Below are 24,132 nucleotides of genomic sequence, written 5' to 3'. Positions count from 1 at the left end.
TTTCAGCTAACCAAGCACCTTCTCCTTAGTAATAACAACTCCTGACCCCTGACTTTCTTGAATTTCAGGCAAGTTCCACTGTGAAGACTGATGCAAAAATCTTATTCATCTGCCATTTCTTTACTCCCCATTATCACTTCTCCGGCATCATTTTCCAGTGGTCCAATGTTCACTCACGCCTCTCTTATTCTCTTTATATATCTGAAGAAACTTTTGCTATCCTCTTTTATATTACTGACTAACTTGCCTTCATATTTCATCTTTTCTCCCCTTATTGCATTTTTAGTTACCTTCGATTGCTTTTTAAAAGCTTCCCAATCCTCTAGCTTCCCACTAATCTTTGCAATATTATATGCCTTCTCTTTCAGTTTTATGCTGTCTTTGACTTCTCTTGTCAGCAACAGTCGCTTCATTCTCCCCCTAGAATCTTTCTTCGTCTATTTGGGTGAAAAGATACTACGTCTTCCAAATTATTGCCAGAAACGCCTGTCATTGCTGCTCCACTGTCATTCCTGCCATGATCCCTTTCCAGTCAACTTTAGCCAGCTCCTCGCTGCATTCGCCTCTGTAGTTACCTTTACTCAACAGTAATACTGACACATTTGCTGTACCTCATTTCTGGGCCCAATGCTGTTCATCATCTACATCAATAATTTGCAAGGCATGAGTAGTAAGTTTGCAGTTTACACTAAAGTGTATGACAGATAGCAAAGATGGTTGTCAAAAATTACAATGACCTTGATCATTTGATGAATGGTTGATGGAGCTTAATGCAGATAAGTGCAAAGTGTCACATTTTGGAATGACTAACCAGGGCAATCTACACAGTGACTGGCAGGGCTCTGGGCAATGCTGCAGAGCGTAGGGAGCTAGGAGTGCAGATATATAGTTCCTTCAAAATTGCGTTATAGTTAAGTAGGGTGGTAAAGAAGGCTGCCCCAGATTGTCTTTTGTCAGTGAGAGTATTGAGTATAGAAGTTGAGGACAGAGGTTTTGGTCACCCTGTTATAGGAGACATGTTATTAATCTGGAAAGAGTGCAGATAAGGTTTACGAGGATGTTACCAAGACTCGACGGCCTGAGCTATAGTGAGAGGTTGAGCTAGCTAAGACTTTACTCCTTGGAGCATAGGAGGTTGAGGGATGATCTTATGGAGGCGTAGAAGATCATGAGAGGAAAAAAATGGGTAAATGAACAGTCTTTTAATCATTGTAGGGGAATCAAGAACCAGATAGGTTTAAGGTGAAAGGGGAAAAGATTTGATAGGAACCTGAGGGGCAGCTTTCTTTTTTACACAAAAGGTGGTAGGTATATGGAACAAGCTGCCAGAGGAGGTCGTTGAGGCAGGCACTATCAAGGTACATGGTACATGGTACATGGATAGGATAGATTTGGAAGGATATGGGCAAAACACAAGAGGGTGGGACTACTGTAGATGGAGAACATTGGTTAGCGTGGGCAAGTTGGGCTAAAGGGTCTGTTTCCACTTTTGACTTTAAATGGTATCAAACAAAATTTAACTCTGCAACATATTCGATCACAAGCCTGGCCAAATATAGATTTCAAGGAACATAATAAGCAGGAGAGGCAGGAAAACAAGAGTATTTGGGAAACAACTGCAGTGCTAAGGGCTACGATGAAATGATTAAAATCTGGGATCAATCAAGAGGCAGAATTGGAGAATGCAGAGAATTCAAAAGGTTGAATGGATGTTCTAGGTTATAGATGTTGGGAAGGACTTGAACATCAGGAAGGGTTGTTACCAAACCTAGATCCATTGGGCGGTACAGAGCTAGATAGATATAGATATGCCATTTATTGTCACTATACATGTACAGTGAAACTGAAAGCTGCTCGTACTCAGTGCATACATACAATTTAGCACAAAAAACAAGAAACAGAAAAAAAAAAAAAACAGAAGGGAGATGGGGGGGGGGGGGGGGGGGGGGGGGGGGACATATATACATATATCATATATACATATATACAGATGGAAGTCCGTGTTGGGCGGTGTAGTCAGTGCATGTGTGAATTTGAATTTATGGTAGATATAATTCTCGGAAAGCAACTATTCCTGAGTCTGTTTGTCCTGGATTTGATGCACCTATAGCGCCTTCCAGAGGGCAGCAGGTCAAACAGTCCAAACGCAGGATGGGAGCTGTCTTTGATGATCTTCTTTGCCCTGCTAAGGCAGCGGGAGGTGTAGATGTCCATCAGGGAGGGGAGAGGGCAGCCAATGATCCTCTGCGCTGTCCTGGTTACCCTCTGAAGCCTCTCCCTGTCTGCCATGGTGCAGCTGCCATACCATGCTGTAATGCAGTATGTCAGCAGGCTCTCGATGGACGAGCGGTAGAAGGTCAGCAGCAGGTTAGAGTCCAGGTTGTGCTTCCTGAGGACCCTCAGGAAGTGCAGCCGCTGCTGAGCCTTCTTGATGACCGCTGTCGTGTTGTCCGTCCAGGAGATGTCAGCAGCGATATGGACACAGAGAAACCGGAAGGTGTTGACCCTCTCCACACACTCGCCATTGATGTGTAGGGGGGCTAAGTCGGTGCTGTGCCTCCTGAAGTCGACAATGAGCTCTTTTGTTTTCCTGGTGTTCAGAGCCAGATTGTTTTCTGAGCACCAGGTTGTCAACTTCAGGACTTCCTCTCTGTAGGCTGCCTCGTCTCCCTTCGAAATAAGTCCGACCACAGTAGTGTCGTCAGCAAATTTGACGATGCGGTTGTTGTTGTGGGCCGGACTAGTCGTAGGTGTAGAGACAGTATAAGAGGGGGCTTAGCACACAGCCCTGTGGGGAACCGGTACTCAACCTGCGAGTGGAGGAGAGGTGGGGGCCGAGTCTCACAGTCTGGGGCCGGTTGGTGAGGAAATCCTTTATCCAGGCACATGTGACAGTGGGGAGGCCGAGAGTGACCAGTTTACCTATGAGAATGTCCGGAATGATTGTATTAAAGGCTGAACTAAAATCCACAAAGAGCATCCGGACGTAGCTCTGCCCCTGCTCCAGATGGCTCAGCACAGAGTGGAGAGCTATTGGCTACAGCCGCATAGTGCCAGAGACCCGGGCTCGATCCTGACCTCGGGTGCTGTTTGTGTGAAGTTTGCACGTTCTCACTGCGATTGTGTGCTCCAGATTTCTCTACATCCCAAAGACATGTGGGTTTGTAGGTTAATTGGCCGCTGTAGATTGCCTCTAGTGTGTAGGAAGTGGATGAGAAAGTGAGATGATTGATGATTGGCGTGGACCCAGTGGGGCAAAGGGCCCATTTCCATGCTGTAATTCTAAAGACTAAACAATGTAGCACAGAATTGTGAATGAAATGCATATACTCCAATTTACTGTCCAGGAGAACAAATTGTTGAGGGCGGCATTAACAAAATGGGAATGAGCGTTTCAGCAAAATTGATTGAGGTAGAGTGATTTTACACAGGGATAAGCAACTTGTATTGGTGATGAGTAGTTCACAACTGCAGTAAACTGCATACCTAAAGTTGGCTAAATCGGGTCATTAGCCTAATATACACAAGGGACAAGACTTACATCCAGCACCCAAGATGTTTCAACACAAATCAGAAGAATGCTTTAACTTTATACTGCCTATATATTATTTCTGGGGACAAATAAAATGTCGGACTGGTTTTGATTAACTGGAATACAGAAAAGATGACTAAAAACTACTTTGAATAACTAAAGATGCCAAAGCTAAGTATTGTCACGCTCATGCTAAAAGCTGAAGCCCAATACGGGGCATCACTGGGTTCCAAACATAGAAAATAGCTGCAAGAGTAGGTTATTTGTCCCTTCGAGCCAGCACCGTCATTCAATATGATCATGGCTGATCATTCAAAATCCTGCTTTTTCCCCATATCCCTTGATTCAATTAGCCCTAAATGCAAAATCTAACTCTCTCTTGAAAACATCCAGTGAATTGGCCTCCACTGCCTTCTGTGGCAGAGAATTCCACAGATTCACAACTCTCTGGGTGGAAAAGTTTTTCCTCACCTCAGTCCCCTATTCTTAAACTGACCCCTGGTTCTGGTCTCCCCCAATATGGGGAACATTTTTCCTGCATCTAGCCTGTCTAATCCCTTAAGAATTTTATATGTTTCTAGAAGATCCCCTATCATCTTTCTAAGTTACAGTGAATAGACAATAGATGCAGGAGTATGCCATTCGGCCCTTCGAGCCAGCACCGCCATTCAATGTGATCATGGCTGATCATCCAAAATCAGTACCCTGTTCCTGCCTTCTCCCCATATCCCCTGACTACGCTATCCTTAAGCCAAGTCAACCCATTCTTTCCTCATATGCAAGTCTCACCATCCTGGGAATTAACCTGGTGAACCTACGCTGCATTCCCTCAATGGCAAGAATGTCATTCCTCAAATTAGGAGACCATGTGACTTATGTATACCCATACATATGAACAAGCTCCCATTATATTATTAAATTCAAAAGTCCATCACACATACAAACATTTGTTGTTATGAAGAGCAGAACTCGTTCCCACTCTTTCTCCATACTTAATCATTGTTCTTTCTTATTAGTCTTCCAAGCTATTACTATATGACAATATAGTGGAGAAACTGAGTGATCTTTGTACATTTCTCAACTTTTATTTTCCAGTCTAAATCGACTTTCAGATATCTGTAAAAACAGAAACCGTCAGTTATCCAGGGACAGCATGTTGGGATTACTTACAGAATTAGGATCAATGAACTTGGGGCAGCAATAGACCTTGCTAAAGTTCTTAACTGAGCTGCTGCACAACAATAATAGGAAGGAAACAAAAACATTAACATTGGAAGAGTCTCTTCATTGCTCCTGTGGCCATTCACCCTAGGTCCAAGATTTGGCCAATTTAAATATTCCCAGCCCTAAATTTAGTGAAGGTGAAACCGAGCTGAGGTACTTTAATAAAGTGTGCCTCTGGGCAATAAGATTCAAGAATCGTCATGCTTTCTTGTACCTTCTGAAAAAGATCTAACAATGCTCAGTTGCAAAATCACTTACCACAGTGCATCTGAAATGCCTGAGGTTTAACTACTTGTCCACACTGGTTACACACCACAAGGAAGAACTCATCATGGGCTGGACAGTGACCAAAGATTGGCATGTCTGAAACAGAGGTCAAAATAGCTAGTACACATAAATAAAGCTGGGAGTGGGTAAATATTTTTACGATCATTCCTGTAACTTTGCTACCTATCAGTCCCCACCCCTACTTTTAAATCTCCTCCACCAATATTACCTTCTCTGATGAGTCGCATTGTTTCAATCTTCTTCCTCACATCCTTGCCACAATCCTCCGATTCTGTGCCTGAAAATAAACATTGAAACAGTCACAGTGCTTACAGCAAGCAAAAAAATAAATAAAATAAGCTTCAACTGTACAGAAATGAAAGGAAATAATTAGGCCAAAATACTAACTCATTTTGGTTGTTTTCTCTCCATCCCCATTTCAAGAATTAAGGGCCTGTCCCACTTAGGCTATGTTTAGACGACTGCCGGCGACTATCATAGTCTTGGTCCTCCAAAATATTCCAAATGGAATTTAAACTGGAGGTGGTGAAGGGCGTAGCAGGTCGCCGTAAAACCGATGACTGGACCCCCCCCCCCCCCCCCCCCCCCCTCCCCTTGACATAAAATTTGAAATATAATCATTATTTTAACAACAAAATAAAACTGTAGTCATCACCGGCGGCAACCTATGTCAACTGACAACAACCTACGTTAACCTGGCGACAACCCTATGTAAGGAGAAGTCAAGCTACGTTCATTGGCATGAAACCCACTGTTGCCGACTGTCTCTGAAAAGTTTTCAACATGTTGAAAATCCAGCGGCGACCAGAAAGACGCTACGACTCTGGGCGACTGAGGAGACGACTCACGACCATAGACACCCCGGCGACCATGTGGTGACAGCCAAGTCGCCTAAAAATAGCCTAAGTGGGATTGATCCTTTAAGCTCCCAGAGTTGGAGAACCCGAGAGGGTGAAACTGCTCAACCTGCCCATGTAGTTCTCAGGTAAATGATCTCTTTCAGCTCTTACCTCCTGCCTTTTCCCCAAAGCCCAGCAATAGTTTTTCATATTTAAATAAATGCTTAATTTCCTCCCTTTTCAATATAACTGTTTGATCTACATCCATTGCTCTTTAATACAGTGTGTTCCAGGACACAGACCTTATACCCAAGGTCTAAGTGATTTATAACTTCATTGGTTTTATACTCGATAAAACACAGGTCTTGTTACTGCAATAATAGCCTTCTCAATTAGTCATGCACCCACTAATCTCACTGTTCCTGCAACTTTAAAAAATGTATAATAGTTTCATTGAATAGTTTCAATTTCATGTCCATCCTTCCATCACTTTCTACATCCCCTGGGTTTTAATTTTGCTAACAAGTTAATTATGTGGCCTGTGTAATCTAAGTTGACAGAGAAGCAGTGGACTAGTGGGGAAATGCTGGAATTGAACTTTTCACCACAGTGAGGAACATATTTGTGTCTTGAACCCATGACCTAGTGACATATCAGAAAGGCTAATATTACGACTGAACCACACGCACTGAACAGAAAGTGTCAACATTACTGCATTTAATGGCAATGGAATCTTATGAGATTCTTTGAATTGGTGGCAAATTCTTTGATTTATTCATTGCTGCCTCAGGAGTTTCCTTGATTTTTTATATACCTATTCATTTGTCAATAAATATTGGCAAGACCATCATTGGGCACCAGATGGCGAGATTTATGAGCATGTTGCCAGGACTTGGGCCATAAAGAGAGATTGGGCAAGTTAGGCCTTTATTCCTTGGAGTGCAGGAGGTAATGGGACAATTTTCTTAAGGTGTATAAAATCATAAAGAGAATAGATAGGGTGAATGCCCAGGGTAGGGGAAGGAAGAGCTCCTCACAATGGCGCAGCAGTCTCTTTGCTGCCTCCCAGCACCATAAACCCGGGTTCAATCCTGACTACGGGTGTTGTCTGTATAGTTTGTACGTTCTCCCCCTGACCACGTGTGTTTTCTCTGAGATCTTTGGTTTCCTACCACATTCCACAGACATACAGGTATGTAGGTTAATTGGCTTGGTGTATGAGTAAATTGTCCCTAGTATGTGTAGGATAGTATTAATGTGTGGGGATCGCAAGTCGGCGTGGACTCAGTGGGCCGAAAGGCCTATTTCGGCACTGTATTTCTAAAACTAAATGCAAATAGCTTGGATGGTGCAACATGGTCGGCATGGCGAATGAGGCCAAAGGGCCTGTTTCTGTGCTCTTTGACTCTATGACTTTGCGTTCAGCATTTAACTCTCGTCCGTAATTAGTTCTGAATGCATGGTTTGCTTGGCCACTTCATGGAACATTTAAAATGCAACCGTATTGTCATAGATCCAGAGTCACAAGTAGGCAAAATCAGGCAAGGATTGCACATTTCCACCCATGAAGAATATTAGTGATCTAGATGGATATTCACAACAAACTAATGGTTTTACAATCACAGTTGTTGGAATCTGGAGCAAAAATAAATGTTGGAGCAACTCAGCAGGTCAGGCAGCATTTGACCACAAGGAGATTTTCGACAAAGAACATAGAAAATAGATGCAGGAGGAGGCCATTCGGCCCTTCGAGCCAGCACCGCTGATCATGGCTGATCGTCCCCAATCCGTGCCTGCCTTCTCTCCATATCCCTTGATTCCACCAGCCCCGAGAGCTCTATCTAAATCTCTCTCAAATCCATCCAGTGATTTGGCCTCCACTGCCCTCTGTGGCAGACATTTTGGGTTGAGCATCTTAATTAGGACTGAGTGTAGAGGAGAGATATCCAGAATAAAGAGGTAAGGGCAGGGGTGGGGCAGGAGTTGGTGATAGGTAGAACCAGGTGAGAAGTGGAAGGGGGTTTGATGGGAAAGGGGGAGAAGAGACAGAGATTAGAAGGTAATAAATGGAGACACGAAAAAAGGTGCAGATTCTGGAACCTGATAAGTGAGAAGAGTGAGAAGTGCAACCAGATATGGGCGGGACGGTGTGTAGACGGAACAAGATAGGAATGGATAAAGAAACTGGGCAACTGCAGCGTTCCAATTTCCCATTTTTGGAAATAAGGAGTAGTGATAGAACTTGGATGGATCGGATGAGAGAGAAAGGAACACACCTCACTCTCATCCCTTTTTTACTGGCTATTTCCCCTCTACACCCAGTCAGGAGATGCAGGATCTCAAAATGAAACATCGACCACCTCCACCCCATGTTCATAGATGCAGCCTAACTTGCTGTGTTCCTCCAACACTTCTTTTTTTGCTCCTGTAGTTTTGTAGTCATTATCAGCAAGATCATTTTTTTTTTTAATTCCAAATTACCAACTAAATTTAAATTCCGCAGCTCCAGTCATGCAGTTTGAATTCAGGTCTCTGGCTTTTGGTCCATATCCCTAGTCCAGTAATTTAGTTTAGTGATACAGCGTGGAAACAGGCCCTTCAGCCCACCAAGTCCATGCTGACCAGCAATCACCTTGTATACTAGCCTATCCTTCACACTAGGGCCAATTTACAATCTTCACCAGTCAATTTACATACCCACATGTATATCTTTATAATGTGGGATGAAACTAGAGCACCCGGAAAAAACCCACGCGGTCACGGGGCAAACGTACAAACTTCCTACAGACAACACCTGTAGTCAGGATCGAACCCGGGTCTCTGGTGCTATAAGGCAGCAATTCTACCGCTGTGCCACCGTGCTGCCCATATACCCATTAGTCCTGTAATAAGATTAACATTCCCATCATCTGCATAAAAACAAAAATCGGTCCTTGAGGGTATACGTACAAAGAAAATATACTTCTCAAATTGCAATAATTTAAAAGGAAATAATATTTGTTTAAAACCCTCCATAATAGTTGACGATCAGCATTACATTGAACTGAATTCCAAATACTTCACTGAAGTGGCTAGCTTTATTCGTTGCACTTTCCCGTCTTATTTTTAATAGGAAGGTTACGCAAATAATCTGACAGTTCATTAAGTGCTCATCTGGGATGAGTCACTATCTAAAGGATAATTTGTTCTTTTCCTTGGAATACAGCTGCAGAAATTCTTTCCCCTCCTCCACGCTTTGTCATCCAGGGTGTAAATTATCACCAGTGTTCAGCTCCACAGACAAATTTTGCTCTCTCCCAGTCTTCTCCAAACCCATCTCCAAAAACATCAACATACAATGCCTGGATAGGACTAAGCTGGACACGCATGCAGAGTTTGTTTATTTTGAACAAGTTTTTCATGTCTCGGCATTACCAGTTCTTCATTTCTCAATACCTTGACTTAAAAACAAACTAACAATCTTGGAAACTCAAAATGACTGGAGCTTCCACATATGTTTGAGGGGAAAAAGGTTCAAGATGCCTGCTCAATTTTCTGAAAAAAAAGTGCTTTAAAATGCCTTAATTTTAAAATAATGTCCAAACTACCTATTAGGAAAGTCACATCTCTGCATTCATCCACCCAACCCATGGGCGACACAGGGTGCAGTGGTAGAGTTGCTGCCTTACAGCGCTTGCAGCACCGGACACCCGGGTATGATCCCGACTACGGGTGCTGTCTGTACGGAGTTTGTACGTTCACCCCGTGACCGCGTGGGTTTTCTCCGAGATCTTCAGTTTCCTCCCACACTCCAAAGACGTACAGGTTTGCAGGTTAATTGGCTTGGAACGAGTGTAAATATGAGTGTGTGTAGGATATGCCTAATGTAAAAGGATCGCTGGTCGGTGGGGACCCGGTGGGCCCAATGGTCTGTTTCCGCACAGTCTCTCTAAACTAAACTAAATTGTAACATTCTAAATACATTCATATGTAAGTCTTTAACCTAAACAGAGGGGAATATAAACCTATTTTATGCAACCTTTTGTCAAAAGTGAACCCTTTTAGTCGAGGCAACAACCTCATACGGTATTCAAGAACCGTATTCAAGAATCTGTGTAACTGAAATACTACAATCCTCCCTTTTTACTGCAGCCTCTCCAGATCCTAAAAATGAAATCACTATTTCTAGTGTATTAATCTACAAGTCAGCAGGTTGACAGTTTTTGACAACTATGCCCAAGACCGTAGGAAATTGTAAAGAGTTGTAGATGTACAGACACAGACCAGACTTCCAACCATAGGATAGACACACAATTTCTTATGGATAGGCAGGAAATGGTCTCTTCCAATACAGATTAGGAGCAGGTAGGTAAGAGTTGGGCTTGGCATCAAGTTCAGCTCAGACATTGAGAGCAGAAGGGTCTGCTCCTGTGGTGTAATGTTCTATGTTCACCGACTCAATCTACATGTCACGTTGCCTCAGTAAAGCAGCCAACATATCACAGACTTGTCCAACCCTGGTCATTCCTACTTCTGCATGCTCCCATCTAGCAGAAGGAACAGAAGCTTGAAAGCACCACCAAACTTGGGAGCAACGTTGTCCTCTCTTTTATCGAGCTTCTGAACGGTCTTTCCATAAGTCTCATTCACCTCTACCCCATTGTGGACATTGGACTTTCTGCACTATGTATCCTCCCCATTGCTCTATCTATTGTACTTGTTTGATTTAGTTATGGAGACATACAACATGGAAACAAGCCCTTCAGCCTAACTTGTCTATGCCGACAAAGATGCCTTGCGTTGTTTAGTTTAGTTTAATTTAAAGATATAGCGTGAAAATAGGCTCTTCTGCCCACCAAGTCCACGCTGGCCAGCCATCAATGGTGCACTAGTTCTATCCTACACACCAGGGTCAATTTACAGAAGCCAATAAATCTACAAACCTGCACATCTTTGGAATGTGTGAGGAAACCAGAGCACCTGGAGAAAACCCATATGGACACAGGGAGAACGTAAAAGTTCTGTTCACATGGCACCCGCAGTCAGGATCGAACACATGGCAGCAGCTATATTGCTGCTCCACTATGCCACCTTTGGTCGATATTTATGATTGCATTTATGTATAGTATATCTGATCTGTTCGGATAGCAAGCAAAACAAAGCTTTTCACAGGTAATCTGCTTTGGAAGGTTGGATTGCATGGGATCCAAGGAGAAATAGCTGAATGGGTAGTCTATTGTCATCTATATCAATGCTTTGGATGGGAATATACGCGGCAAGATTAGCAAGATTGCAGATGTGAATGGTCGGGCTCTGGGTAGTGTTGTAGAGCAGAGGGATCTAAGAGTACAAATGCATGGTACATTGAAGGTGGAGACACAGGTAGATCGGGTGGTCAAAACGCTTGTGGCACATTGGCCTTCATCAGTTAAGAGTATTCAGTATAGAGGTTGGGAGGTCAGTTTAGAGATACAGTGCGGAAACAGGCCCTTTGGCCCACCAAATCCACGCCGACCAGCAGTCCCCGCACACTAACACTGTCCTACACAAACTAAGGACAATTTACATTTATACCAAGCCAATTAACCTTCAATCCTGTAATGAAGACCAGTGGGCCAAAAGCCTTTTTGACCACCCTATCTATCTGTGGTACCACTTTTAACAAACGCCATACCTGCACTCCTAGACCCCTCTGCAACACTCCCCAGAGCCCTACCATTCTTAGTGTAGGTCCTACCCACGTTAGTCTTCTCAAAATGCAACACTCACATTTCTCTGTATTAAATTCCATCCATCATTCCTCAGCCCACCAGCCCAACCAATCAAGATCGTGCTGCAATTTTTGACAACCATCTTCACTATCTATATCACCCACTTTAGTGTCATCCACAAACTTGCTAATCATGCCATGTATGCTCTCATCCAAATCATTAATACAGATGACAAACAGCAATGGACCCCGCATTAAACCCCGAGGCATATCACTACTCAGAGGTCTCCAGTGTGAAAAGCTACTTTCCACCATCATATAAAATGTTATATCTGTGCTGTGAGTAATGTATGCTATGTGTGGAAAAGTACATAATGAATGGGTGATGTTTCGGGTCGAGACCCTTCTTCACACCAAGAGTCGGGGAGAGAAAGACACAGAAATAAGGAAAGGTTAATGTGTGAAAATGAGACATTGTTATCTCGAAGGTGACAATGAGACATACAGAGGAGAAGTTTAATCAGAGGGACAGTCAGATACGTCGGAGAACGAGGGAGGGAGAGAGAGAGGGAGAGAGAGGAAAAGCACGGGTTACTTGAAGTTGGAGGTCAATATTCATACCACTGGGATGTAAGCTTCCCAAGCGAAATATGAGGTCCTGTTTCTCCAATTTGCGCTGGACCTCACTCTGACAGTGGAGGAGGCCCAGGACAGAAAGGACAGTATGGGAGTGGGAGTTCAAATAGTCACCAATCGGAAAATCAGGTAGGTGTAGGCGGTCTGAGTGGAGGTGTTCAGCAAAACAATTGTAAGCCTGCCCTTGGTTCACGCCGATATATAGGAGTCCACATTTGTAACAACAGATACAGTCAATGAGGTTGGAGGAGGTGCAAGTGAACCTCTGCCTCACCTGAAAAGACTGTTGTGATGCTTGGATGGAGTCAAGGAAGGAGGTATAGGGACAGGTGTTGCATCTCCTGTGGATGCAGGGGAAAGTACCTGGGGAGGGAGTGGTTTGGGTGGGAAGGGACGTGAGAAAAAGGACGTGGAGATGGGAAGATGTGGTGGGATCCGGTTGGAGGTGGCGAAAATGTTGGAGGATAATGTTCTGTATTAGACGGCTGATGTGTTGAAAGGTGAGGACTAGGGGAACTCTGTCCTTGTTGCGATTGAGTTGGAGGAGGAACAAGAGCGAAGCTGCGGGATTTCGAGGAGACCTTCTATGATGGAAGATGGGAAGCCTCGTTTCCCCAAAGATTGAGGAAATCTCAGATGTCCTGGTATGGAACACCTCATCTTGGGCGCAGATGCGGCGTAGACGGTGCAATTCAGAGTAGGGATAGTCTTTGCAGGAGGCAGGGTGGGAAGAAGCTTAGTCTAGATAGCTGTGGGAGTCTGTTGGTTTATAATAGATGTCAGTCGATAGTCTATCTCCTGTGATTGGAGACGGTGAGGGGTCAAGGAAGAGCGTTCACCTTGCGGCTCTGTTTCCACCAATCTTTCCACCACCACGCCCAAGAAGCGACCAAACAGACACCAATGTATGCAGATGCTGGGAAGTGTGTTCAGCTCTGGCTGAACAACTTCTAATCGTGTGTGTGGACTCAATGAGAAGAAGGAGACGGTGAAATCAAGAAACAGTAGGAAGATGTCGGAGATGGTCCAAGTGAATTTCACACAAATGCACTCAAATTCACTTGGACCATCACTGGAGAGAAGGAATGTGTAACGTTAGAAAGATCTTGCCCCAAAACGTCATTGATTCCTTCTCTCCAGAGAAGGTGCCTGTCCCGCTGAGTTACTCCAGCATTCAGTGTCTATCTTTGGTGTAAACCAGCATCTGCTGTTCCTTCCTACACGAAGAAGTAAATACCTTTATTGTATCCTATGTTAAGAATGACAGGCTGATACAGTATTGCTCCATAACATTTTTACAGTTTGTCTAGTTTAGATCCGTTTCCACAGTATCCACATCCCTGTGAAGCACAGTGGGACGGACAAGTCCTCAACAAGGGCAGACCTGTGCTCAACATCACAGTACCCCAAATCTGCACAGGATCATTAAACCTAGATTACCAGGAACAGGCAGATTAAAAGGCTGGAATTTATATCATGCACTTAAAAAGTGAAGTGTCTTAATCATGATCAAACAAACTTGGAAACAAAACCACCTATGACAAGCATTAGATATTAGGTCAATGTTTAGTCAACGAAGTGGTGTTTGAGGAGCATCTTAAGGAAAAAGTGATAAAGAGACGGACAGTATGTTACCATTCGGGGTAGTTAGAAGAGCAATGGAACTTTCATTTTTTGAGGAAATAAATATCAAAGTTAATTTAGGTGAGACAAACCTCTTCACCAGTCTGTGCACTTGGCTCACCACTTTTTTGGAACCATGCACCTGTACTCTCAGATACCTTTGTTCTGTAACACTCCCAAGGCTCTGTCATTTACTGTGTAAGTCTTGCCCAGGTTTAACATATCTAAGTGCAACATCTGTCACAGGCAATGTACAATCTGCCACAGGCAATGACGGTCCAATTCTATACAGCCATCGTAGAGTCTGTCCTCACCTTCTCCATCATGGTCTGGTTTGGGACAAAGACCCATCATTTATTTATTTGCCTCTGTACTCCACGTTGAAATTTGTAATAGAAAAAAAAATCAACATGCGGTTAAAGTGCACATTGTCAGATTTTAATAAAGGCCATTTTTATACATTTTGGTTTCGCCATGTAGAAATTACAGCAGTGTTTATACAGTCCCCCCCATTTCAGGGCACCGCAATAATAAAAACTGACAATGTGCACTTTAACCACATGTGATTTTTTTCTATTACAAATCTCAACTTGTGGTGTACAGAGGCAAATAAATAAATGATGGGTCTTTGGCCCAAACATTATGGAGGGCACTGTAGATCTTCTTCCCCACTGTTAATACAACCAATTCTGCTGTCATCTGCAAATGTTAATTATATCATCATCCAAATCAAGAATGTAAATAACGAACTGCAGCAGACCTCGCACTGACTGCCTGTGGCACAGCATTAGTCCCCATCCACCCATCAGAGAAACAACCTTCCACAACTACCCTTTGACTCCTTCCTCCAAGCCACTTTTGAATCTAATTGGCTTTCTCATAGTGGATTCTACGTGATCTAACCTTCCAGATTAGTCTACCATCTCAAAGACCTTGTTCAGTCCATGCGGACAGCATCCACTGCCTTGCCCTCATCAATCCCCCTTGGTGACTATCCCATGCTGATTATCCCTAATCAGTTCCTGCCGATCCAAATGCTGATAGATCCTGTCCCTAAGAATCCCCTCCAACAACCTATCCACCATTGACATCAGGATCATCGGCCTGTAGTTCCCTGGCTTGCCCTTCTTAAATAACAGTACAACATTAGCCGCAACCCTCCAGTCATCTGGAACTTGTGGCAACTATCACTGACTAAAGATGGCTCAATTATTTCTGCAAGGGCCTCTGCAAATTCCTCTCCAACCTCCCCCAAGATCCAAGGATGTACTTGGTCAGGCCCTGGGGATTTATCACCCTTTATGCGCTTTAACCATCAATACCTCCTCTTTAGACACAAAATGCTAGAGTAGCTCAGCGGAACAGGCAGCGCCTCTGGATAGAAGGAATGGGTGACCTCAAAGAAACAGCACCTCATATTTCACTTCGGCAACTTACACCGCAGTGGTATGAATATTGACTTTTCCAACTTCAAGTAACCCTTTCTTTCCCCCTCTCTCTCTCTCCATCCCTCCCCTTGCCTAGTACTCTTACCAGTCTGACTGTCCCCTTGATTAAATTTTATGTATGTTTTGTTGTCACCTTCTCCTAGCTAACAATGATCTATTCTACATTTCCCTTGATCAACATCCCCTTTGATGTCTCGTTTTCACACCTTACAGTCCTTGTCTCTGTCTGAAGAAGGGTGTCGACCCGAAATGTCACCTATTCCTTCTATCCAGAGATGTTGCCTGTCCCGCTGAGTTACTCCAGCATTTTGTGTCTATCTTCGGTGTAAATCAGCATCTGCTGTTCCTTCCTACAAAATTTAAAGGAGATGTTCAGAGCATGTTTTTAAAAAAAGCGAGAGTAATGGATGTCTGGAATGCTCTGCCATGGTGGTGGTGGAGGCAGGCAATAAATATAGTGACATTTAAGACGCTTCAGATAGACACATGGATATGCAGGGAATGGAGGGATATGGATCACGTGCAGAGATAAGTTCAAAACAAACTGTGAATTTTAAAAAGCTAGCATGTTTAGCAGACATTCATTATATTCCTGTAGGTAGGAAAATAGCAATGAACAAGCATAATCTCTTATAAGAATTTTTTAATGTATTACTTTATGTGATGCCATTTGGTAACATGTGTGACATTTTGGTTCACTTTCCAAAGAATGGCCCTTTAGCATCATTTTCGGCACAGAAATTGTCGGCTGAAGAGCCTGGTCCTGTGTTGTACTGAAGATAGACACAAAGTTTTGGAGTAATTCAGCGGGTCAGGAGGGAAAGGATGGGTGACGTTTCAGGTGGCAACCCTTCTTCATTTTTTCAGACCCCATGTATACTGTACCCTGTTCTATGTGCTGCCTAATTGTACACAGCACTCCAGTGGCTAACCAAAGCTCCAGATCAAACAACATCTATGTTTTTGTACTCCAGTCCTCCACATGTACTAGCCAGACTTCCATTCAGCTTTTTTGTGCCTTTCTGCACCTCTCCGTGACTTTTGTGTGCAAACGCCCAAGTCTCTTTGGACCTCCACTGATCCAAGCATTTCACTAATTCAAACATTTTCGGATTACATTCTTGCAATATGGATAGACACATATTAGCTGACTGAAACATAGATCAGCGTTTCTCAACCGGGGTTCCCTGGAACGCTAGTGTTCCACGAGAGGTCGCTGGGGTTCCAAGAGAAATAATGATAAATAGGCTAATCAAATGTAAATGCATTTTTGAGTCATTTTTGTGTTAAAATTCATATTCTAGATGTATGGCATATTCTTGGAAAATTCTTGGGTACGTCTATACGGCATATATTTAGCAACGTCTATATAGCGCCAGTGTGAAACGGCCTTTAGCAGTCAGTGGACAGGAGCTGTACGTGACGGATTTGTGTATCAAATGACTCACTCGAGTTCAGACGCATGTACAGTCTCCATCAGTCCTGTCTGTGCTTCCTGACGTGCAGGTATACCCACGTTATTTAGTCATTTTATACCCATAATTTAGGGGTGTTATATGAATTAAAAAAAATTAAGTGTGTTTATTTTTGTTAGTTTATGAAAAGTTTATGGATGTTTTTGTTAGTTCATGAAAGGTTTATGTGTTTTCTCTCTCTCTCCTCCAAGATTAGTTCTTGTTTGCCTTTATTTGCTTCAGTTTTGTACAAGCAGTTTGATTTGTTATTGTTTTTTTTCCATTGTCAATAAACTTGAGAAAAACGTAAGTTATTTTTTGCTTAAACCAATTATCAGGAAAATATATAATGTTTGCCTTATGAACTTGAAGTTGATGAAAAACAAAGAAAGAGATTAATAAAGATATATAATGATTTTTTATGTAGGGGTTCCCCGAGACATAAAAATGATTTCAAGAGTGACGCAAAGATAAAAAGGTTGTGAAACGCTGATTTAAAGACACAAGAGACTGCAGATGCTAGAATCGTAATCATTCAGCAGGCCAGACAGCTCTGTGGAGGGTAATGGGGCAGATTCTTCTTCAGACAGAAACATAATTGGTAGTTTTGCCTATTAACTCAACTACTGTGAAAGATAAATTGCTCTCATGTTTGTCAAATCAACAAACCTGGACTTTTTTTTATCTTCACCTGGAAATCCTGGTTTAATAACATCTTCAACCATACAACATTCCCTCCAAGTTTGAGCTTGGGATTTCATGGAGTGACACTTATTTCTTTAACTTTCAGACTGAGAGGCAGGAGAGTGTTAACCACTGTGGCATAAGCGGTGTATGTTAGTTACTGAAGTGGTGAGATCACCTCACTGTTGGGGAGGGCGGGCGCTAGGACCCGGCGGCAGCTCGGCGAGCAGCGCACAGCGGGAGGGAGGACCCGGCGGCAGCTCGGCGAGCAGCGCACAGCGGGAGGGAGGGAGGGCGGGCGCTAGGACCCGGCGGCCGCTGTGTGAGTGCGGGACGAGGCCGGTCGCGGGCTGGCCGTTTAAACCCATTGCAGGCGCTGGCCATGGCGCCGTGAGGGGCCCCGCGGCCCGGCAAGGAGCTCCCCCCTGCTACCGAGCCCACTCACCGTCCGCCAGCCGCAGCGCCTCGGCCCGCTCGATCCAGCTGCTCCAGGACTGGCCCACGAACGCCTCGGGACTCGGCAGCCTGCGCTCCGAGGCCGCCATCACCGCACACTGCGCGCTCCCGAGCCGCCATCACCGCGCGCGCTCCCGCCACGCCGCGACGTCACCGCCCGCGCTCCCGCCACGTCGCCTCGTGCGCGACGTCGGCGCGTGTGGAGGGGAGGGGGCGGGGCTAATCACGGCCTGCAAAATCCGCTTGCCACCGCCAGGGGGCTTTGGGAACCACCATGTCCATGTAGCAGCTCCAAATACAACAGTGACGCTCAGTCCATGAAGATGCTTGGGCAATGACAACCCAGCAGTATGAGAGCTTTGATCTTTGTGAGACATTCTGCTTCTGCATGTCATAAGGTCATGATCAGAATTAGGCCATTCAGCCCATCAAGTCTACTCCGCCATTCAATCATGGATGATCTATCTCCCTCATAACCCCATTCTCCTGCCTTCTCCCCACAACCCCTGACACATGAATTTGTGTTTCCCACATAACATCTGAAGAAGGGTCTTGACCCTAAATGTCACCCATCCCTTACTCCAACTTTCTCAGTCTAACATTTTAATTATGTAGGACCAAGCTGACCTCCCGGTGGCTCAGCACTTCAACTCCCCCTCCCACTCCGTCTCCGACCTCTCTGTCCTGGGTCTCCTCCATGGCCACAGCGAGCAGCACCGGAAATTGGAGGAACAGCACCTCATATTCCGTTTGGGGAGTCTGCACCCCGGGGGCCTAACTCGAATTCTCCCATATTTTGTTAGTCCTTGCTGTCTCCTCCCCTTCCTCAGCCCCCCCCTGCTGTTTCCTCCCATCCCCTAAAGCCTTCTGGCTACTCCTCCTTTTCCCTTTCTTGTCCCCACCCACCCCCGCCCCCGATCAGTCTGAAGAAGGGTTTCGGCCCGAAACGTTGCCTATTTCCTTCACTCCATAGATGCTGCTGCACCCGCTGAGTTTCTCCAGCTTTTTTGTGTAACTTCGATTCTCCAGCATCTGCAGTTCCCTCTTAAACATTTTAATTATGTACATTGGCTGGTAATGCTGTGGTCTGTCTGAAGCCATAACTTGAGCTGCATAATCAGGACTACTTTGTGATTTTCTTGTGAGTTGTTCTCCCGTTATGTATTAATGATTAATGTTTGATGTATCATTCTTAACTGTCACTGTATGTCATGTTGTCACACCAAGGCAAATTCCTTGTATGTAAATACTTGGCCAATAAACTTATTCATTCATTCATTCTATGTTTACATATTCTGTTATGCTGCAGCGAGCAAGAATTTTTTTGTTCTCTCTGGAACATATGACAATAAAACACTCCTGACTCTTGAAGGATGAGACGGGGTCAGGATTGCTGTGATAAGTCTCTGTTGATGCGAGCTGTCAAAATCCAACGGAGAATGGGCGAGGCCTGAATTGTGGCCATTAGATTACAGTTTAGTTTAGAGATACAGCGTGGAAACAGGCCCTTCGGCCCACCGAGTCAGCACTGACCAGCGATCCCCACACATTAACACCACCCAACACACACTGGGGACAATTTTACATTTATACCAAGCCAATTAATCTACAAACCTGTATGTCTTTGGAGTGTGGGAGGAAACCAAAGATTTCAGTTAGATTTCTCCAAGTAACCATTACTTTACCTCTCTCTCTGTCCCTCCCCATCTTAGTTCTCCAAATAGTTTCACTGTCTTCCTGATTAAAATTTACAGATTGTATGCCTCGTTGTCACCTTCCCTTCAGCTAACAATGCACATTTTCCTTGACCATATTCCCTTTTGATCTGTGTTTTCACACCTTTACCTTTCATATCTCCATGACTCCCTCTCCCCTGGCTCAGCAAGAAGAAAGGTCTCGACCCAAAAAGTCACCCATTCCTCTCTCCAGAGATGCTGCCTGCCCTGCTGAGTTACTGCAGCTTTTTGTGTCAATCTTCAGTTTAAACCAGCATCTGCAGTTCCTTCCTACTACAATACAATACAATACCTTTTATTTGTCATTTGAACCTCACATGAGGTTCAAACGAAATTTGGTTTCTGCAGCCATACAAGAAAAGAACCAAGACACACACAAATTGGTTATTAGTTTTAATAGGTTTGGTGATACCAACACAATTCACACAAACATCCATCGCAGTGAGTCTCCTCCTCACTGTGATGGAAGGCAAAGTCTTATCTCTCCCCTGCTCTCCATTCCGCTCCACGGCGCTAGGCCCCAATGGCAAAGGAGACCCGACAGGTAAAAGGTCGTGTCTCCATGCAGGGAAGAGATTTAAACGTTTCCCCCACCCCCCCACACATACACATTTAAAAACCCGCTACAAACTAAACCCTCAACGGGACAAAAAAAAATACACACAGACTGCAGAGGCCGCTGTGATGTTGGTCGCGCCGCCCATAATCCTGCATAATCACATGCCAAGCTCTGACCTGCATCCAGCTTTTCCCAGCTTTCTTTCCCTGCCATAATCAGTCTGAAGGGTCTTGACCCAAAACATCACCTACCCATTAGCTCCACAGATGCTGGATCCAGTTCCTGATTCCCTTCGCAAAGCTCATTTTGGAGAGCATGTCCATCATGCATAGGAAGGAACTGCAGAAGCTGGTTATACATCGAAGATAGACACAAAAACCTGGAGTAACTCAGATGGACAGACAGTATCTCTGGAGATAAGGAATGGTTGAAATTTCGGATCAAGACCCTTCTTCGGGCTGAGTCAGGGGAGAGGGAGACGAGAGATACAGAAGACTAAGGTGTGAAAACTACAGATCACAGCAGACGATGTAAAGGAAATGTAGAACGGTTCATTGTTGGCCGAGGGGAAGGTCACAAGGAGTCATACAATTAGTAAAATTAATTAGGACAATAGTTGAACGAGGGTGGGGGAGGGATGGAGACAGGGAAAGCAAGGGTTACTTGAAGTTAGAAAAATTAGGTTGTAAGCTGGCCAAGCGAAATACGAGGTGCTGTTCCTCCAATTTGCGTTGGGTCTCACTCTGACAGTGGAGGAGGCTCGGGACAGGAAGGCCAGTGTGGGAATGGGAGGGGGAGTTAAAGTGTTTAGCAACCGGGAGATCACATAGGCCTAGGTGGACTGAGCCGAGGTGTTCCGCGAAATGATCGCCGAGCCAGTGCTTGATCCCGCAGAGATACAGGAGTCTACTCCTGGAACAGTGGAATCAGTAGATGAGGTTGGAGGAGGTGCAGGTGAACCTCTGCCTCACCTGAAAGGATTGTCAGGGTCCTTGGATGGAGTCGAGGGAGGAGGTATTGGGACAGGTGTTGCATTTCCTGCGGTTGCAGAGGGAAGTACCTGGGGAGGTGGTGGCTTGGGTTATAAGGGATGATTTAACCAGGAGTGGCGAAGATAATTGTACGTGTGCAATAACCTGTCTAAGACCTTTTCCTGGACCAAACTGACCAGGCAGGCGTCCATCCCTCTGTCCTGCATATATACTGTATCTGGCATAGATGCCAGGTTGCCCGAGATTTTCCTGCCAGGTACAGCACAGATTTGCTGGCTCAATTGTCCTAGAGCAGACTAGGCCCGGTTAGTGGTGGTCTTGGACAGGTTCTTATCATCCACATTTAGCAGTTAGATGGTTCTCCAATTCCCAATATCATCCTTCTCCCCCTACTGCTTGTAGATTAGGGCAAAGCTGTCAGCAAGAATCGTAGCATTGCACACTTAAGAGTTTTTCCAGAGATACAACAGGGAAACCGATCTTTTCGCTCACCAAGTCCATACCGACCAGTGATCCTCGTACATGAGCTCTATCCTGTACACTAGGGACAATTTTACAATTTCTAGTGAAACTAATTAACCTACAAACCTGTACGTCTTTGGAGTGTGCGGGGCAACCAGAGCACCCGGGGAAAACCCACGCGGTCACGAGGAGAACGTACAAACTCCGTACAGACGGCACTCATAGTCAGGAACGAACCCGGGTCTCTGGTGCTGTAAGGCAGTAACTCTACCGCTGCGCCACCATGCGGCTGTACCGGACCTACCCAGTCCCACACAGCCGAGTACAACGGAGCCTCCAACCCATCATTCTGGGGGTTTCATTTGAATTAAAGGAATGAAAGAAGGCGAGTCACCTCCTCCAGGGTCAGTTGTTGGTCCAGACTCTCCCACATGCTGTCCTCTAAGACCTCCATGATAGAGATATGAACTTATGTGTCAGGGAGTTAAAGCCAGGTTCAAGATTCTCCAACATGCACAGTCCCTCATTAACTCCATGATGTTCCCCGCGGCCAGCAATTTGACGTTTAACTTTCACGTCCCTCTGCCTGCCTCCTGTAGGTGGCTGGAGGCCAGAAGGAGGCAGTGGTCAGAGAAGAATGATGGTGGTGTGTCTAACCATGACGGCCTTCGACGTTCAGAGGAGGTCTATCTGAACTGAGCCGACCGGTCTTGACCAGCTGAATGGTGGCTGTGCTCTGCCTGTGGTGCAGCCCAAATCAATGGGTGGGAATCAGATATCTTCCACATTGGGTCTGGAGTCGGGTAGGTTTGCCCACTCTCCCCTGTCTAGTTAGTGTGCTGTGTAGAACTATTTGCCAAATTTATCAAGAAGGAACGAGAGCATAAGAGGGGTGACATTGCCAGCCAGAGGGGGCACTCAGATCAGGACTTCTGTGTACATGGGCGATGACGCTGTCGTTTGCTCAAACCCACGGTTGATCAACATCTGCGACCAGTTTGCGATGCCATCTGGAGCCAGAATCAACCACAGAAAGTGCAAGGCTATGCTCTTCGGTAACTGGCCCGACCAATTTTCTATCGCCATCCCCGACTTCTTGAAGGTGCCAGGGATCTGGTTCGGGGTGGCTAAGGCATGTGACAAGAATTGGCTGGACCGAATAGCCAAGGTAAAGCACAAACCAAATCTGTAGAAGCCACATTCCCTTTGGATAACTGGAAAAAAACTTCATCAGGGGCGAGATGCTCTCAGGGCTGCTGTATTGCAATCACCCATGCCGTCTTCAGTTCAACTGGGGTTCACAGATGGAGTGGTTCCAATAGGTAATGATGCAAAAGCATGTCGAAAGTCTCCCTCATCCTGATGGCCACCTACGTGTGTGGCTGCCACAGGCCTGTGCATAGAGCCAAGTGTCACTAACTGCCGAGGTTCTACCTGTCCCCGGTGTTGCGAAGGATGGGCCTGGCTCTGATGCCATGCAATGTGCCAGTCAGCTGGAACTGACCATAACACCTGTCCTTTGCAAAAAGGTTCATCCAGCCCAATAGCTTTGACCACAAGTCAAAGGTCTTCCAGTGGTCAGCACAGAACATCCTGCAGGAGCAGCAGGACGAGGACTCGATGCAGTGGCAGACTGGCCAGGGTGTCAGCTTGCCCGATGGCAAGTGGGCCGCTGATGAAGTGGGCCCCCTATATCAAGTGGGCCGCTGATGAAGTGGGCCCCCTATATCAAGTGGGCCCCTGATGAAGTGGGCCCCCTTTGTCTCCTGGCAACCAATATTTTTAGACCCAATCCGCCACTGACTCGATGTATCCAGTGGCGTGGTTCCCTGAGCACACTTTCCAGCTTGTCTAGCTAAATGCCTCATGGCCAGAACGCACCAACAAGCACCAAGACCTGGCTTGGCTGGCGGAGAGAGAGGCCATCCCAGTCAGATCCTTCTGGTACCGTCTAAATCTTGCCACCAGCACACGCTGCCCTCAGGACAGCTGCTAGGGAGAGGAGACAGTTGGCCACTGAGTGTGGATTTGCAAAGAGAGTCTAGATGATGCAAGGGTCCTTTGTATGGTTTATCCCGAACAGCCCCGTAACAGACGACACTTTGATTAACGGACTGTTCCCAGGGACACATTCAGAGACGGACATCAGGTGCTGCTGGAAGATCATCAACTCAGTGTAAAACACACTTAGTTTGCCCAAAACCTGTTTACCTCCCAGCAGAGCGAGTTGTCCATCAGGGAATGTTGCCGACTGGCCCGCTCCAGACTGCAGAAGTATGTGCTGAGGGACGCACTGAAACTCGGACACACGCCAAGGCTCGGTGGGGGAGGACCACAGGCCAGGGTCCTTCCGCTGCTGCACATTGGGGGCAGGGCCGTCAAACAAGGAAGGGGTATCATCCCCAGGAGGCCCCATGAGTGGCAATGGTACCTGGTTCGAACTCGGAGATTTACGGTAATGGCCACTCGTCAGTACGCGGGGCTCTCGTGGACATTTTTCATCATGGTTA

The 24,132-nt window shown here is 45.4% G+C and overlaps 1 protein-coding gene across 1 annotated transcript in view; it reads right to left on the bottom strand.

The window, feature by feature from the left end:
• LOC129709032 (ataxin-7-like protein 1) overlaps window positions 1-18,481 on the bottom strand; it is a 67,102-nt gene extending 48,621 nt beyond the window's left edge. The window contains exons 1-3 of the mRNA XM_055655146.1: window positions 17,863-18,481; window positions 5,253-5,321; window positions 5,015-5,119 (exon numbers count right to left, since the gene is read on the bottom strand). Of these exons, the coding sequence (XP_055511121.1) occupies window positions 5,015-5,119; window positions 5,253-5,321; window positions 17,863-17,962 (274 nt within the window). The 5' untranslated portion in view covers window positions 17,963-18,481. The remainder of the gene's footprint in view (window positions 1-5,014; window positions 5,120-5,252; window positions 5,322-17,862) is intronic.
• Between the last annotated feature and the right edge of the window lie 5,651 nt (window positions 18,482-24,132).

This window comes from Leucoraja erinacea, chromosome 24 (genome assembly GCF_028641065.1).
Source record: "Leucoraja erinacea ecotype New England chromosome 24, Leri_hhj_1, whole genome shotgun sequence".
In the NCBI taxonomy this organism is placed as follows: domain Eukaryota; kingdom Metazoa; phylum Chordata; class Chondrichthyes; order Rajiformes; family Rajidae; genus Leucoraja; species Leucoraja erinaceus.
This window is presented reverse-complemented; position numbering and strand designations above follow the sequence as displayed.